General features: G+C 44.5%; 2 protein-coding genes across 5 annotated transcripts in view; both read left to right on the forward strand.

Moving 5' to 3' along the window:
- hoxb3a (homeobox B3a) overlaps positions 1-17,500 on the forward strand; it is an 83,972-nt gene that overhangs the window by 26,804 nt on the left and 39,668 nt on the right. For 2 of the 4 annotated variants that reach the window (XM_068336241.1, XM_068336244.1), the window contains exons 1-2: positions 2,934-3,444; positions 16,983-17,322. In XM_068336241.1, coding sequence (XP_068192342.1) covers positions 17,309-17,322 — 14 coding nt within the window. In that variant the 5' untranslated portion in view covers positions 2,934-3,444; positions 16,983-17,308. Of the gene's footprint in view, positions 1-2,933; positions 3,445-16,982; positions 17,323-17,500 lie in introns of those variants that run through there. The other 2 variants (XM_068336242.1, XM_068336243.1) reach the window with 1 other exon arrangement.
- Positions 9,734-14,892, forward strand: hoxb4a (homeobox B4a). Its single transcript, XM_068336260.1, has 2 exons — positions 9,734-10,520; positions 12,718-14,892. Exons 1-2 carry the CDS (start codon positions 10,043-10,045, stop codon positions 13,011-13,013), a joined length of 774 nt encoding a protein of 257 aa, XP_068192361.1. The 5' UTR covers positions 9,734-10,042; the 3' UTR covers positions 13,014-14,892.

The following is a 17,500-nucleotide window of genomic DNA, read 5'->3' on the forward strand; positions in this document are numbered from 1 at the left end:
GATTATTTGTGTGTGTGTGTGTGTGTGTGTGTGTGTGTGTGTGTGTGTGTGTGTGTGTGTGTGTGTGTGTGTGTGTGTGTGTGTGTGTGTGTGTGTGTGCAGCGGAGGTGCAGCTCCCCCGCGCCGCCACCAGAGCCCGCTTCAGACCAATAGGACGCAGCCTCCAAACCCCGCGGCGGTCACGAGCTCCGCTCCCCGCTCGCGCGCCCCTTTCACGATAACCCGCCACAGGCTCGCGCGTCTGTTTACACACACCTGTCAGAAACGTCACCTTCATCCGCGGGTGATGAACGGTGAGGGACGAGGAGATCCTTCCGCGCTCACAGAAAAATAGTCCCTTTAAGAAGCTCGTTTCTGACTCCCGTATCGATCACCTTATTGATCAACTCATTGATCCTGATTGATCATATTTATTTAGCTCTTCTCCGTTAGTCAGAGGCAGTTCAAGTGAATCAAAAACAGAAAACTATCGCAGCTTTTTCGTTCGTTTTCTCTCTGCGCTCCTGGGGGGGGGGGGGGGGGGGACCCAGAAGCAGCCACAGTTCCTATCAGGAGGCGCGCATGCGTGCACGCGCAGGCTGAGGGCCATCCCATCGCGTCAGCAGAGGGGTCACAGAGTTGAGGGGTCAAAAGTTCACTGCCGTTCGTGAGTTCCGCCCTCGCCTTTCCTCACTCATTCCACTCCAGACCTATTTCTGTATGTCAGAGACAAAAAAGGGAGGGAGGGGGGCACAGATGACAGAGATGATAGCAGGAGGCAAAGGAGAGGTGAAGGCCTGACCTTCCCTCCCCCGGTAACAAAAGAAAAGCTCCTCCTGCTGCAGAGAGAGGGAGATGAAGGGGAAGAAAGAGGAAAAATGGAGGGGTGGGGGGGGCGGAAGGTATTCGGTGACATGGAGGAGGTGAGGGGGTGTCTGGGAGGGGGGGTGCAGGTGTTTGTTAACGCCGGTGAACGTTTCTCCTTCATATGGATTCAGTTTGTAAATCCAGAGATGAACGTTTCCAGATTATATTCCAAATCATTTTAAACGTTACAGATTACAGTAGTCCTGTAATCCTAATCAGAAAGCTTCTGAACGGCCACCAAAAGAACAAATGAACAGATTGTGACAAACAGAGTATTTAAATCAACATCCAGTGAAAACATTATGGGATATAATTGATTAGTAAGTAGTTTGTTCCCTCTCTTGGTGTGTGTTGGTCCTGTTTCATGTAGTGTTGAAGCTAATTATATATCCTTCATCCTCTTCCTCTTCCTCTTCTCGGCCTTATCACAACAAGCCTGTCAAAAATCCTCCTTATCTCTCTCACCATCCATAAAATATTACTGCTTATCTGCTTTTTCCACTGCAAGATTAATGTCTGACCTCATCACCCTCAGATGGAGGAGGTGCTTTCTTTTCTTCTTTCTTTCTTAACAAATATTTGTATCAATAGTCTCCCAGTAATTATATCATTATTTATTAATAATAATAATAATAATAAAAATAATAAAGTAGTTTAAAATAAAATTAATATTAATACTAAAAATAATATAACAATAACAACAATAATATTAGTAATAATAATAACTCAACTCAGCATTGATAAAAAAAATTACCAAATATTATTTTTATTTTTTTCTTCTTCCTGTTTGCTTTCTTTTTTTTAAAACTGCTGTTTTACTTCAACAATCCGAAACAAAACTAAACTGAATTCCATCTTCACACCATCTGCGGTGTGCTTTACATTTAAATGAGGAAGAGAGAATGAGTGGCCAAATAGAGGCAAACTGATAACTCGTTGGGCTCTATATTAAACCTGCTTACTGCCCGGCGTGGCTCCATCCCATATCTAAAAAGGTAATGGGCGAATAACGACATTACAGATTCCGTCATAAAGGTTCAACCTGAGTTCAACAAATTAATTCAATTTAGGCTGCTGAGAACGCGCCTGCCGGTCTGCCAAACGTGGGGCTGTGGGCCATGAATTCTAATCATCTGGGGGGACTTTGGCCTTTCTAAAACCTCACCAGAAAGAGACTTTCTGTGCATTTATCCTCGTTTTTTAAGAATCTGTAGAACATTAATATGTATATGAGAAAGACAGAACGGCACACCTACGTCTGTGTTTGTGTTCCAAGTGCAAAATGTATAAATATAATGAAAGTACCAGCGGAGGGGGCGAGGCGGACGTATGGATGCAGTTTACTCCTTAAGAGATAATCGATAGTTGCAGAGTCAAATAACATGAATAGAAATCCACCTGATACCTCTGGGTCTGATCTCCAGGTGGGGGCAGGCAGGAGAAACCTTCATGTCTACTAAATAATTTAAAATAAGCACGTTTTTGTCCAAATGTTCACGGCTTCGGAGGAACGTTTGCGCTGCTTGTGTGCGCGACGCGTCAGTGGCGCAATTTATATTTATACAACAAAAGGAAAAGGAGAAATGATCCTGGAAGAAAAGGAAAATATGTGTGTGAGAGAGAAAGGCCCCTCCCTCCATCACATCTACTGACCATTTTTCTTCCTAGTAATGACTCCAACTCGGGTGGGGGGGGGGGGGCAGGATGATAGAACGACGGAATGAGTGAGAGAAGGGAGTAAGAGAGAGGTGGAAATGGCAGAAGGAAAGGGTGTGGAAAAGGGAGGGGGGTGAGAGAAAGAGAGAGAGAAAGATGGGGGGGTTGGGGTGAACGGGAGGTCAGCGCGTCTCACCAGTATTAAAATGTGTACCGGGGACGCGGGGTGACACGCCTTGCCCGTAAAACAAAGAGTGTGCCAAACTGGCAGATTAATTTGAAAACTTGAGTCCACGCACGCACGCACACGCACACACACACACACACACACACACACACACACACACACACACACACACACACACACACACACACACACACAACACTTAATGCCTCAAAGAGCCCCCAGTCTCCACAGTAGCCCTGCTCGGGCTCCCTCAGCCCCAAACGGCTCGCTGGGAAACCGGGAAATACTGGGCATGGCCACTGGCAAGGGGGGGTTTTCCTGACACGGTTCGGTCGGGTCTTTTACGCACGGAGGACTCGATCCGGTGACGCGTTCATCTGTTTGCGCCAGATTATCACCTCTAACGCGGTTTATTTAGAGGCGGATGCTGACTGATCCGGGCTGGACGCGGTCAAGCTTCACGCTTCACCTGAGACCGAAACCAACGAGGGGGTGTCGGCGGGAAATGACTCATTTTATAAGACACGACGGAGGATTCCGAGGCGCTGGAGCGACCTGTGGCGCCGGGGAGAAGGGGAGAGAGAAGGGGACGGAGGTGTAGAGCGGGAGGAGTCCTCTGAGGAGAACCAGCTGCCGGTTTGTTGGAAAAAACGTAACGAGGAGCAAAAAGAGGAGAAAATGTTCCGACGGGAAAAAACGGCTGGAACGGTCGTGACGCCGCGAGAAAGGAGGGCGGATCCGCGAACTGCAGAGGAGTGAGTACAAAAAATAAAAATGCTGCGGCTGCTTATGTTGTGTGTGTGTGTGTGTGTGTGTGTGTGTGTGTGTGTGTGTGTGTGTGTGTGTGTGTGTGTGTGTGTGTGTGTGTGTGTGTGTGTGTGTGTGTGTGTGTGTGTGTGTGTGTGTGTGTGGCAGGTGCTTTGACCATGCTGGGAGGAAGGACAACATCACGTGTTGCGGGATCAGCCCCCTCCCCATCCTCCCCTCCCTCCCCAACCCTGATTCCCAGACGTTTGATGATGACTTTATAAATTCATTAACACACACTGGCTGTGGGGGGGGGGTTGAATTTTAGGATTCGTTTTTTGCGCGTCAATTCCTCTCCTATAGTTCCACCCTCACTGGGTAATTAGTCGGCCCACTGGGGGGTCGGGGTGAATGACAGACATTTAAACGATAATATTGGTTTTAGCTGTAACTGAGAACCCCCCCCTCCTCCTCAATTTTAGATAGGTGAGCAAAAATCCAATTATTCTAGAAATCCTCTCGTCTGTCGGTTTGACCTGATGTTTATTCCTGTTGTTGGTGTGGAAGAGGAGGGCGGGGCTTAGACACGTGATGTGGAACACATCAAAGGATTCAGGAGTTCGTTTTCCTGCTGATTTATTAATAAATCGATTCTTCCACGTGGAATAAATGCTCAGATTCTACCGGGAGGTGTTACCGGAGCTCCTTCAGCTCTGCGCTCCCACCCCCCACCGGATCAAACAGGCCTCTGATTCCCTGTCAGATGTGGAAATCAACAATTGATGCCAGAGAGTGGATCTTATTACCATTATTTCCATTTGTACATTCCTATTGCGCGTTTCCAATTTGAAAGGAAAATGAAACAGAGTGACTGCAACGCAGGTTAGCCGGGTTAGCAGCAGGTTAGCCGGGTTAGCAGCAGGTTAGCCGGGTTAGCAGCAGGTTAGCCGTCAGGAGACGTCAGGAGGTCCATCAGCTGTGCGGCTGGAGGTTCAGCTTCACGCGTAAAAACAGAAGGCGCGGTCCTGAACGCGCTGCAGTTGGCGTCTGATCATGCGCAAACATTTTTCACTGCTGGTCTGTGATCCACAACGTGAAATTAATTTCTCCCTGTGATCCGAGTGGAGCTGGAGACGCGCAGCAGACACCGGAGAGCTCTGAGGCCTCTGCGCGCTTTGCATGACAATCACCAGAGGAGCAGACCTCCATGTATTTTTCAAATTGCACAAAGGCTCCAAAACACATTTCTCCTCTCGCTGCTCAGCTTCTTCACCGCGGTGATATTTCAGCAGGTTGACAAGTTCGACAATGAGGCCGTTTAACCCTTCATTGTGCTCCTTTTTAAATTTCTCATCGAAGAAAAAACCCTCCGTGTCATTTTTCAGGACGATTTTTTTTTTAAACGTGAGCCCATGAAATCTCTCTCACCGTGATCACTTCTTTCAGGCCTGATTTTAATCTAGTATCATAAACTAGCCTATTTACGCATTAAGCAGCCTGCAGGAGCCATTTATTCTTCACTAATAAATCTCACTATTTATCCCCTTATAATGAAACGGCTCCCGGCTCGATAGCAGCAATGACTTACCTTGATAGTCCTTAAAATAAATCCGTTTAAGACAAAGATTTAGTCCCAGTTTGTCGCGAAGCTGAAGTTGAGAGCGATGCGTTTTTCTGCGGCTTTGCCAACAACGACTGAATTCGAAGAGCTTCTGATCGGACAAGCTAGTCGGAAAGGTCATAAATTGTGAGAGGTTTTTTAAAAGTTATTTATTTACCCGCGCTCTCTTCCGCTCGACACAAAATTTTATTGCTTTTTATTTCACGCCCTCCCTCCAAAACCCTTTCAACCCGCATGAACGTGTTGGTGTTGGAGCTGTAAACGGGATTGACCCGCAATAAAAGTCACATGTGTAAATCCAGATATGCTGACCTTTCCCACTCACCGTATGTCTTTTCCAGTAATTGTGAGGATGACATCTAAATGTTACGAGACGCACAAACTGTTCTCACTACAGCGCTGGGCTGTTGGTGGGTTAAATATCAGGATGTGAATTTCCAGACTAATATCAGTGTATTTAAAGCCACTAATCACAAAGTGGAGGCTCCTGTTTGTTTTGTGAGGACGCATTTAGCATTCTGAGGAGACGCTCTCATGAAATTACAGACATTTCATTCTTTCCCTGACCTATTTTGGCCGTTTTCTGGCACTTTTGATATTTGTCTCTATGCCACATTAAAAATAAATTAAAAATACCCATGCTTGGTATATTTATCTTCAGCACAACTTCTATGAAGAGATAGTTTATATTCCCTGTAACTTATTATATTGACATATTAGGGCAAAATAGACACACACAGTCAAATTTAAAAATGGATAAATTGTATTTTTTGCACATAAAAACCAAAAACATGCTCATCGAATTTTTTGAGCTCCAAAATGTTTGCTACAGGCTTCTAATATAATTATATACAGTTTGTGTCATTTAGGCCACTTTTCAAGGAGTTTTTTGGGCCAAAATAGACACACAGTCAAATTCGAAAATGGAGTGAATTGTATTTTATTGCACATAAACACAAAAAACATGCTCATCAGTTTGGTTTTGAACTCACAAAAGGTTGCCATAGGCTTCCAATAGGCTCTGATAGTCACGCACTTCGTTCCTGTCTGGACTGTCTGTGAGCGCGTCGGTGCGCACACACCTCCACCTGCAGCCGGATATCACTCAAGTTGAACTGAAAGGCTGCTGCTGACAAACTTGACAGAGGGAAGGGAAGTGTCGCAGTCAGACTTAACACACCTTGATCGATACCTGTGCTGACCCGCAGCAGAGCGGGAGGTCAAGGTGACAGAAGCACACCCACACCTGCACCCGAGGAGCATAAATTAGAGACCATAGTGTTTGGCATCGGAAATAAACATTACAAAATGAGAAATGACAAAAAAAGAACGAAGAAATAAAGAATGTACATATTCTCACTTTTTTTTTATTTTCAGAATAAATAAATACATAAAAGAATCAGGCATACAGATGAACAGGGGGTCATGAAGATGTTAGCATCTGCCTTTGTTGTCCAGTCTGTGATGTATGAGCGCCTTTCGGAGGACAGCAATATTGCCTGCAGCAGGGAGGGAGTGTCGGTGTCACCAGATCAATGTGGAGCACAAAGAAATCAAGAAAACATCTCCACAAAAACACCTTCACTTCTGAAGAGCTGGTAATGGGAAATGAGAAATACTGTTATTATTATTGTATTGTTTTATTATATTATATTATATTATATTATATTATATTATATTATATTATATTATATTATATTATATTATATTATATTATATTATATTATATTATATTATTAGAGTCAGACTTTTTTATTTATTTATTTATTATTATTATTATTATTATTATTATTATTATTATTATTATTATTAATAATAATAATAATAATAATAATAATAATAATAATAATAATAATAATAATAATAATAATAATAATTGTTTTTATTTAAGTGAATGAATGCAAGAAAGAAAGAAAGAGAGAAAAAAAGAAACTTTTCAGATCATTTTTAATCTGATCATTTGGGCCTTAGACTTTTGAAACAGTCCGCCATTAATTTCCCGCTGAAGGGACATTTATTCATTTATGCATCGCTCAATCCATTCGTCAGACAGACCAGTCGGAACATATTTAATAGGACCGAGTTTCGCTGGTCAAGCGATTTATCTTTTACTTTTATTTAATTGTGTTCATTCTATTAAAACGGTCAACGATTGGAGCTGCCAATTTTTTCTCCTTTGGTGCTATCAACTGTTGTATTTTAATTTTATTTAGGTAACGAACATTTTCTAATGTAAGGAATTAGTAGATTAGTGGGAAAGTAGCCAACTAAAATTGTAATAGATTCAATAATGAAATACATATTATTAATAAGTAATAATATATGTAACTTAATCCCTTCTGCACTGTAAAATAATAGAATTATAATAACACATTTTTAATTCACAATAAGTCATATTACTCGTTTGTAACAACTAAAATGTAATTATTAAATCCAGTTCACATAAATTAAACACCTTGTTGTTAATTCTGTATTTAAATGTATTTCGTTTTCTTTCTTTTTGTTCCTCGAATGGAAATATTTTTTCCCGGCTGTATAAAATCTCCTATGAGCAGCTGTCGTTTATTTCCTGAACAGTTCCATCCTTCAGAAGGAGAAAATGTTTTTTCTATTTTAATATCTCCTTTCGTTTTCGTCTTAATCGTCGTCCTTGAGTTGCAGGAAGTGTCACAGCATCATAACTTCATTTCCCAGATCCCCCCAGCAGTGAGGGGGTTAGAGGTCAGAGACTGTACAGATGGATGGAATTATTCCAGTGTGGCTGCGACAGGGAGTTTATGAAAGCAATAAAAGTCTATCGACGGAGTAACTGTGCGCCTCCAGAGAGCCACTGTCTTCTATATCTACCCTGTAGATCCGGATTTGTGTAACAGTCATTAAAACAATCACAAATTCGCTTCTAGGGGAGTATATAGTGGATGTATACACAACGACAGCGATGGATCGGACGCACAGAGGAGAGGAGACGGTTGTTTAACGAATGACATTTAAACACGTTTGAATTCATGTGATCCGAGTGGCTTTATTTTCACTCATCACACACACACACACACACACACACACACACACACACACACACACACACACACACACACACACACACACACACACACACACACACACACACACACACACACGCGTGTATTTGTTGCGTGACCCGGTGGTTATTTTGACATCAGAGCAGAGAAACTCCCTTAAATCCTGAGAGCTTTATGTCTGTGGTGTGAAAGGCCAGAGAGAGGCCGAAACGCGCTCCTGATATTTCTTGTTGAAAAATGGTGGCTGGACGTTACAGCTGGGGGAGTGTATGTGTGTGTGTGTGTGTGTGTGTGTGTGTGTGTGTGTGGGTGGGTGGGGGTTTTTTGAGACGGTCAGTTTTGTGGAAACAAAGGGCTGATTTCTCCATCTTGTCGCCCATTAGTTTGTTTGTTTGTTTGTTTGTTTGTTTTCTTCTGCAGTAATTGCGGATTATTTTGGTTCTGGTTGACACGCATTAATCCCATTAATCTCAGGTGTTTTGCAGAATATTTTCTGGTTGTAGTTGAAGCCATGCAAACGACGCAGATTCCGGTCCAGAGGGATTTAACTGTGAACATGCTGGGTGGATTCTTTACGATGCTAAGGGTGTACTTTACGCGTGTGGACACTTCATCTCATGTTCAGCATTTTTTATTTTATTTTTGAAGTGAATGCAGACTCAGACTCACGCAGTGTCACATATTCTGTGGTGAAACGATGGTGAGCTGGGAGATGTAGAGGAGGATGGACGGAGCCCCATCTGTGCGCTAAAGGCGCAGGTAAAGGGCAGATCGGTCCGGGTGGGGCGCGGGGGATTGTCATTCCTATTTGTTCATGCTTGTGTGGCTCCATCCGAGGTGGAATTACCATGCACGGGGCAGTTAAAGGCGGAATGAGGCTGTTGTAACTGTTTAAACAAGAGGGCCACAGCGCTGATTCTCGCTCCTAATGCAAAAAAAAAAAAAAACCTGCCGTGATTTAGGAGGCCGCGCTGCCTGAATTAGTTGATGAATTTTCTATCGATCCTAAACAAGGCAAATTTATCTCTGACACGGAGCTCCTGCTGCTGGGTGGCGGCGCAGGCCACTCTCAGCCCTCGTTATTAGCGATTTAAACAGCAGCTTAAAACACACACACACACACACACACACACACACACACACACACACACACACACACACACACACACACACACACACACACACACACACACACACACACACACACACGGTCATCCAGGCGCCACTTTAATTCCTTCTGATGATTCATATTTTCTTCTCCTTTTCTATTTGAAGTGAAGCCAGAAGCTGAAACAGAGGAAGCAGTTTGTGTGTGTGTGTGTGTGTGTGTGTGTGTGTGTGTGTGTGTGTGTGTGTGTGTGTGTGTGTGTGTGTGTGTGTGTGTGTGTGTGTGTGATAAAACACAACCTGTCATCTGTTCTGCTCTTTACTGCTGGTGTGTGTCCTGGAGTGTATAGACGTGTGTGTTCGTCGTGTCACACCCGCGCTTTTTTTGTTGTTGTTAATTGTGTGTTTGGAGTGGCTTGTGTACCGACGTGTGCTGCGCGCGCGCACACACACACACACACACACACACACACACACACACACACACACACACACACACACACACACACACACACACACACACCGAAGTGGTAAAATGAGAGGAGGGGGAGAGGAAAGTATTGTAAAACTGCAGTTGCGCACAGACTGAGGCTGTGTGCGGGTGCGCGTGGAGGTGGGGTGGGGGGCCGTGGATACGCTTAATCCCATTTCCTTATCCGGGGTCCATCCTGAAGGCGTGCCATTGGCCGGCTGCGTCACGTGGCTTCTTAACTTTGTTCACTTGACAGAAAAGAAGGAGGGTTCAGCGAACAGGAATAACCGAAGAGTGAAGGGATGAGAAATAAATTTTAGTTTTATATTTTCCGAGTCGGCGCGTTTCCACAAAAAGCCCCCCCGTTAATGGCCATGAGCTCCTATTTGATCAACTCCAACTATGTGGACCCGAAGTTCCCCCCGTGTGAGGAATACTCCCAGAGCGACTATCTGCCCAGCCACTCTCCGGACTACTACAGCTCCCAGCGGCAGGAGCCCGCCGCCTTCCCCTCGGACTCTCTCTACCACCCCCACCCCCACCAGCACCACCAGCAGCACCACCCGCTCCACCAGCAGCGCGCCGAGCCGCCCTTCACGCCGTGCCAGCGCACGGCGCAGCCCGCGTCGGTGTCGGTGGTGATGTCCCCTCGGGGTCACGTCCTACCCCCGTCGGGGTTGCAGAGCACCCCCGTCCCGGAGCAGAGCCACCGCTGCGACTCGGTGACACCCAGCCCGCCCCCTCCTCCTCCTCCTCCGTCCTGCGGCCAGAGCGCGTCCTCCCCCGCCGGCGGCCGGAAGGACCCGGTGGTGTACCCGTGGATGAAGAAGGTCCATGTGAACATCGGTGAGTGCTGCATGCAAACCTCTCCCTGCCCCCCCCCCCCTCTCTGCGTCGCCTTTGTGCAGCCTGAAGCCGAGCAGGCAGCGAGGTGTCCCCCGTCCAAATGTACGGCTCCCCCCCCTCTCCCTGCGCCGGAGCAGAAGAGTAGCCCTTGGGTCAAGATTTACGATCGTCTGTTTGCAAGGCCAATATAATTACACCCCCCATAAATTTTTATTACACCTCTTTGCTGAGGTGCCTTTAAATCCGATCTGTGCTCTGATTCCTCTCCTCATGACAACCTGACCGGGCCATAAGTTAGCTTTATGCTTTGGTAATTTGATTTTAAGTGGTCGGGTTGTATAAACGGTGTACTTCCTTCCCTGCTCGTTGTTCCAGGGGGGGGGGGGTTATGGCAGATGAAATATTCATGTTTATGGAGCCAGTCGTAAAACACTAATGTAGAACCGAGCGGCTCCGATCCGGAGCGCGTCTGTGCGCACAAACACAACGCCACATTAACAGTCACTGCACCGAGAGACGAGGGTCTGTCCCCCCTCCCTGAGTGGGTTAGGATGCTTCACACCGATGTCCGATACATTCTGGGATTTGTACAATCCTTCCAGTCCACCTTCCAGTGCCGTCGTGCTGCAGCCCACACCCACGGCTCCCTCCGCCCGGCCTGCAGCCTCCGTGTCCACGGATGTTCTCACGGATCGTCCGCCTTTCATCCGGTCGTCACTCTAACGGTCACAAGCACACCGGCGTCAGTGGGGGCTAAAGGACACCCTGATCACCCCTGATCACACCCCGATCACCCCCCGATCACACCCTGATCACCCCTGATCACACCCCGATCACCCCCCGATCACACCCTGATCACACCCCGATCACCCCCCCGATCACCCCCTGATCACCCCTGATCACCCCTGATCACACGTGTTCAGATGTGTAGACAACAAACAGTAGAGCATTTTCACGCAAACAAACCCAGAATAATCCAGAATAATCCAGAATAATCCAGAATGTCGGACGGGAGAGAGGATTCAGTCAGAGACGCGTCAGAGCGGCTCTCTGCCCCCCTCCTGTGAGAGACGAGTTAACGTGTTAGAAATACTGGATTAACTCTAACCAGACTGGTGTGTTACTGGATTAACTCTAACCAGCTGTATAATAATAGTTAATCTGGTGACTGTAAATTAATAATAACAGTTATTATCAGAGATTAAATCTGAAAAACTCATTATTTTAAACAGCTTGTAACAACAATGGATACTAGTACTACTAGTAGTACTACTAGTACTACTACTACTACTAGTAGTACTAGTGGTAGGCCAGTAGTAGTTATAGTAGTGTTAGTGAGCTAGTAGTAGTAACAGTAATGGTAGTATTTGTAGGCCAGCGGTAGTAGTAATTGGAATAGTAGTATTAGTAGGCCAGTATTAATAGTAGTAATAGTAGTATTAGTAGCGTGGTAATAGCAGTAACACTGTAGTATAGTAGTATTTGTTGGCCAGTTATTATTATTTGTAGGCTACCACCAGCCTACAAATAATAGTAGTATTTTAGTAGTAGTAATAGTTGTATTTGTATGTCAGTAGTAATGGTAATAGTAATATTAATAGTAATAGTAATATTAGGAGGCCAGTATTAGTTTTGTAGTAGTAGTAGTAGTAGGTCAGTATTAGTAGTATTAGTATTAGTTATACTAGTATTATAGTACTGGTAGTATTAGTATGCCATTATTAGTAGTATTAGTACTACTACTAGTATTGGTAGTGTCAGTACTGGTATTAATAATATAGTAATAGTAGTAGTATTATAGTACTAGTAGTATTAGTATGCCAGTACTGGTATTAATACTATAGTAATAGTAGTAGTGTTATAGTACTAGTAGTATTAGTATGCCAGTACTGGTATTAATACTATAGTAATAGTAGTAGTAGTATAGTACTAGTAGTATTAGTATGCCAGTACTGGTATTAATACTATAGTAATAGTAGTAGTAGTATAGTACTAGTACTATTAGTATGCCAGTACTGGTATTAATACTATAGTAATAGTAGTAGTAGTATAGTACTAGTACTATTAGTATGCCAGTACTGGTATTAATACTATAGTAATAGTAGTAGTAGTATAGTACTAGTACTATTAGTATGCCAGTATTGCAGTAACCCCTCCCTGCCTGCTGCTGATCCTGACTCTCCTTCTTCCCCGGCAGTGAGCACCAGCTTCTCGGGGGGGGAGCCGAAGCGCTCCCGGACGGCCTACACCCGGCAGCAGGTCCTGGAGCTGGAGAAGGAGTTCCACTACAACCGCTACCTGACGCGCAGGCGCAGAGTGGAGATCGCGCACACGCTCTGCCTGTCGGAGCGCCAGATCAAGATCTGGTTCCAGAACCGGAGGATGAAGTGGAAGAAGGACCACAAGCTGCCCAACACCAAGGTCCGCTCCGGGGGGAGCAGCACGAACTCCCAGGCTCTGAGCGGCCCCCAGACCCGCTCCGGACCCCTATAGCCCCCCCACGGGGCTCCTTTCCGTTACCGTTACCGCACTTTGGACCAGAACAGCGCCTTGGTCTGGAGGGAAGGAAGGATGTCTTGTTGGGCCCTGATCTGTGCTGATGTTATAACATGACGTTAGGACGGGGTGAGGGCGCGGGGGGGTCCGTTTATAACACGGTGAAATAGCAGCAGAAGAAGGAAACTGATGAGTGAACATGAAGCGGTCGCCTTTTTGCTTTTACGCGTTTCTTTCACCGCCTCTCTGTCCGTTTCTGCCGGTCCCCCCCTGCATCCATGTGACCGAGAGAAGACAGCGGACCCGCGGCTGAACCCCCCCTGCATGAGGCGTCTCTCGTCCTTCTCCCTACCCGATGCGTGTCTCTGGCGCAGATGGATCCTCGTTTTCATCTTTAATCACGCCAAACTCTGGGCCCATTTGTCATGTTTACTCTGCGGCTACAAAGCAGGGGGGGGGGCACCGTGGCTCTCTTCATTTGCCCTCCTGCCCCCCTCACTAAAACCACTACCCTTCACCCTCCCCACCCCACTCACGCACACGCGTGTAATAAATGGAAGTCTCGTTTTGTCAAGACAAGTATTCCTATCCCACACACACACACACACACACACACACACACACACACACACACACACACACACACACACATGCACACACACACACACACACACACACACGCACGCACGCACGCACACACACACACGCTTTTATATCCCGGTACTCCACCGTTATAACCTCTAAAATGACAGAATGACAGTTTTTCTATTGTTGTTATTATTTTTAAGGTATTTCCGGTTTTGTTTGAAATGACAAAATCTAGCTTTTCTAATTTGTAATTAGTTTATTTTATGAATTCAGTGTTGATTGTAAAAAAGATGCTCTTGCTGAGAATGATAATGAGTCGTGCGGTCCGTGGATTGTTCATTGTGTGATGTTGTGTAACAGGGGAACACGCTGACAGGGTGATGAAGGGAAAAGTTAAATTAAAGCATTTCCATTTCCAACCAAACAGGGTTTATTATAAAAGCTGCCTAAACAAAGGAACCTAATATCAGAACCAAAATCCTGGTACAAATAGCTCAAGAACATATTATAAACAGCACTATAAGTACCTATTACCTCAGTTGTATTGATATATATTTTTATTTTTTTATTTTATGGTCTTTTTTCCCGCTTGATAGTGATAGCTTTCAGAGCTTTTTATATTTTTGAAATTGTGTGACAAATTATTAATAACAACTATTATATTATTATTATTATTATTATTATTATTGTTGTTGTTATTATTATTATTATTATTATTATTATTATTATTATTATTATTATTATTATTATTATTATTATTATTATTACATCCAATACAGAAAAGGTTTTTCTTTCTTTTCTGTGGAGCTTTTCTAGAATCATTTAATTTAATGACGCGCAGTCGGATCACATATTCTTCCTTTCTCTTTTTCTCCGCACATGAAATGTGCATCGTTTCCTGTCTCCTTTCTCTCTGTTCCGTCATCTTGTGTCACTTATAGATATTTTATTCTGCAGCTATTTTTTAATTGTTGTTATTTTATTTACATTCCAAAGAGCCCTCTCGATCGTTATCGATGAAGATGATGACAATATTGTTGTTGTGTGTTGCCTTCCTCGTTATGTAAGTCGCTTCTCTCTCTCTCTCTCTGCTTATTCTTCCTCACTGTATTATTTTGTAAATAATTCATAAAACGTTAATAAATGATTTAAAAAGTAGTTTTTTTTTTATTCTCCCATTTTTAAATTCCTGTGACGGATTTATTATTATTATTATTATTTTATTCAGGTTATGTCAGCGTTCATAAAACTGTTCAGTTTAAATTAATAAAAGGTTTCGAAATTGTTTCTGTTACATTTTGTTATCGTAATTTATTTTTACAGAAATAATCCCTCAGTAGAGAATAATCCGCACTAACGTTTCCTCTCTCCTCTCGTCGCGCTTTAACGCTGAAGGTTTATTTAAAGCTTCTTTTCACGCGCTCCCACGTTCGCGCTCAACAAATAATTCCATTTTATGTCATTGTCGGTTTTGCCTGCAGACGCGCAGCGGCCTGTCGGGAGAAAATCCGCAGCCTGAGATGATTAATCTGTCCCGGTCGTGAGTGATCTTGGTACATTACGTCCCGTAATCTCGTTTTAAATCACAAACCGTTCCTCCGTTTCACTCTCGTTGTCCCGTTAATTTAACGGCTGCTCAGACGCGCTCTCACCGGCCAGCCGCACAGTGCGGGACCCCCCCCCCCACCTCCCTTCCTCCTCCGGTTCTCAAGAAAAAACATTATAGTTTCTCGGTTCGTGCTCCTCTAATGCTTTAATGAGTGTAATTTTTGTATTTTTTCCCTATCGGTGTGTTGTGGACCGGCGCAGACGCACATGTGTGTTTTATTTCTTTATATATTACAAAAAGGGAGCGGGCCGGCGCCATAGCTCAAACCCTGACAAGCAAATAGATAATCAACAAGACGAATGGCTTCTTTTGAAAGGCGCGGCTGCCGTATTAATTTTCATTTTCTTTTCTTAGAACAGGTATCGAAAAATATAGAGCAAGAAGGGGGGAGAGCGAGAAAATAGCATTCCTCTCCATGAACTTTAAACAAAAAAAAGTGTGCCCCTTAAATTGGTCCGCTCGTATTCCTCGGCCCGGAGAAGATTCCCTATTACTTGTTGGTTGATTTCTCCCTGGGCCTCTTGCCACAGAGATTCCCTCTGCCCATTTATCTGTTTATGAGAGGCTCCCCCCACGAACACACACACACACACACACACACACACACACACACACACACACACACACACACACACACACACACACACACACACACACACACACACACACACACACATACTCACACACACACACACACACACACACACACACACACACACACACACACACACACACACACACTAACTCACTCACACACGGTCTTATATCTCTCTCTCTTTATATATATATTTATATTTTTAAAAATATATGTATATATATAGATATATAATGTATATACGGCATATATATACAGTATATGTCTATATATATACACACAATATAGTACATAGTATACATATATATATAGATATATCCTATATCCTATATACTATGTACTATAGTATATAATTCATAGTACATACAATGGTACTATATTATGTATATATATATAAATGTATGTATATATATGTATATATGTGTGTGTATATATATGTATACATATATATATGTTTGTGTGTGTGCGTGTGTATAAACACACACACACACACACACACACACACACACACACACACACACACACACACACACACACACACACACACACACACACACACACACACACACACACACACACCTTCAGGCGGAATGACTCCTCTCACATAAACTAATATTTGTGTCTGAATGCTGTAATTGTCGCTCTGTATATTGGTTCATCTACACACACAACCCCTTCCCAATATTCACACACATACACACACACACACACACACACACACACACACACACACACACACACACACACACACACACACACACACACACACACACACACACACACACACACACACACACACACACACACACACATCTGTGCCTCCACAATAACCCCTCCAGCCCTGAGCGCTTGCAGCCGGAGTGGAAATAAATGAATTTACGCGCGGGGGTGACAACGCGCACAATAAAATCCACTAAAGAATCCTTATTCTTTTTTTAACCCCCCACCCGCCACCCCCCTTATCATCGCGGCCTTCTGCTGCTTCTGTGAATGTGAATAAGAGAAGTTTTTTTTTTGTGTAAAGATGCCCCCTCCCCATGAAAAAGTTCACCGCCATTATTTTGTGGACAGGACGGAGGGGATGGCACCCCCCAAGAAAAATGTGAGAATTATACAAGAAGAAATCATTAATCACTGGTTCTTTAAACACTTCTTCTCTATTGTCACCCGGCAGCCCCACACAAGACCCCTCGGCCCGGGGAGAGGGCAGGAGCAGAGGAGGAGAAAGAAGACGTCTTGGAAGACACCCCCCTCCCCCTCCGACACACACACACACACACACACACACACACACACACACACACACACACACACACACACACACACACACACACCTCCCACCCATCACCAAGCTATTTTTTTTACACCCCACAAGTATCCTAACATAAGAAAAAACTTTTTTCTTCATGATGGGGAGGAAGAAAATCCTTCCAGAGAATCCACACCGAGGCGGTCAGGGAGCCCCCGCGGACCGGAGGATGGCATCGGGGTGGCGGGAAGATGTGCCCACGAAGGTAGGAGAGCAGAAATCATTTCTTCCCCCCCCCCCCCCCCCCCCTACTGACTCCTGATGGCTCGGTGGCGTTTTTATGGTTTTATTGCCCCCGTGCGCATTTGGCGAGGTCGGGAGACTGGGGGGCTTTTATGGCCACGGGGGCTTTGATTTTAGCGCAGAGACTTCTGGAACTGCTT

The sequence above is a fragment of the Antennarius striatus genome, chromosome 16, assembly GCF_040054535.1.
Source record: "Antennarius striatus isolate MH-2024 chromosome 16, ASM4005453v1, whole genome shotgun sequence".
Lineage (NCBI taxonomy): Eukaryota > Metazoa > Chordata > Actinopteri > Lophiiformes > Antennariidae > Antennarius > Antennarius striatus.

Bases quoted from the DNA above. Each gene is read 5' to 3' on its own strand.
- hoxb4a (XM_068336260.1), top strand. From the start codon at position 10,043: ATGGCCATGAGCTCCTATTTGATCAACTCCAACTATGTGGACCCGAAG. The intron at 10,521-12,717 runs GTGAGTGCTGCA...CTTCCCCGGCAG, and splicing joins GAAGGTCCATGTGAACATCG to TGAGCACCAGCTTCTCGGGG.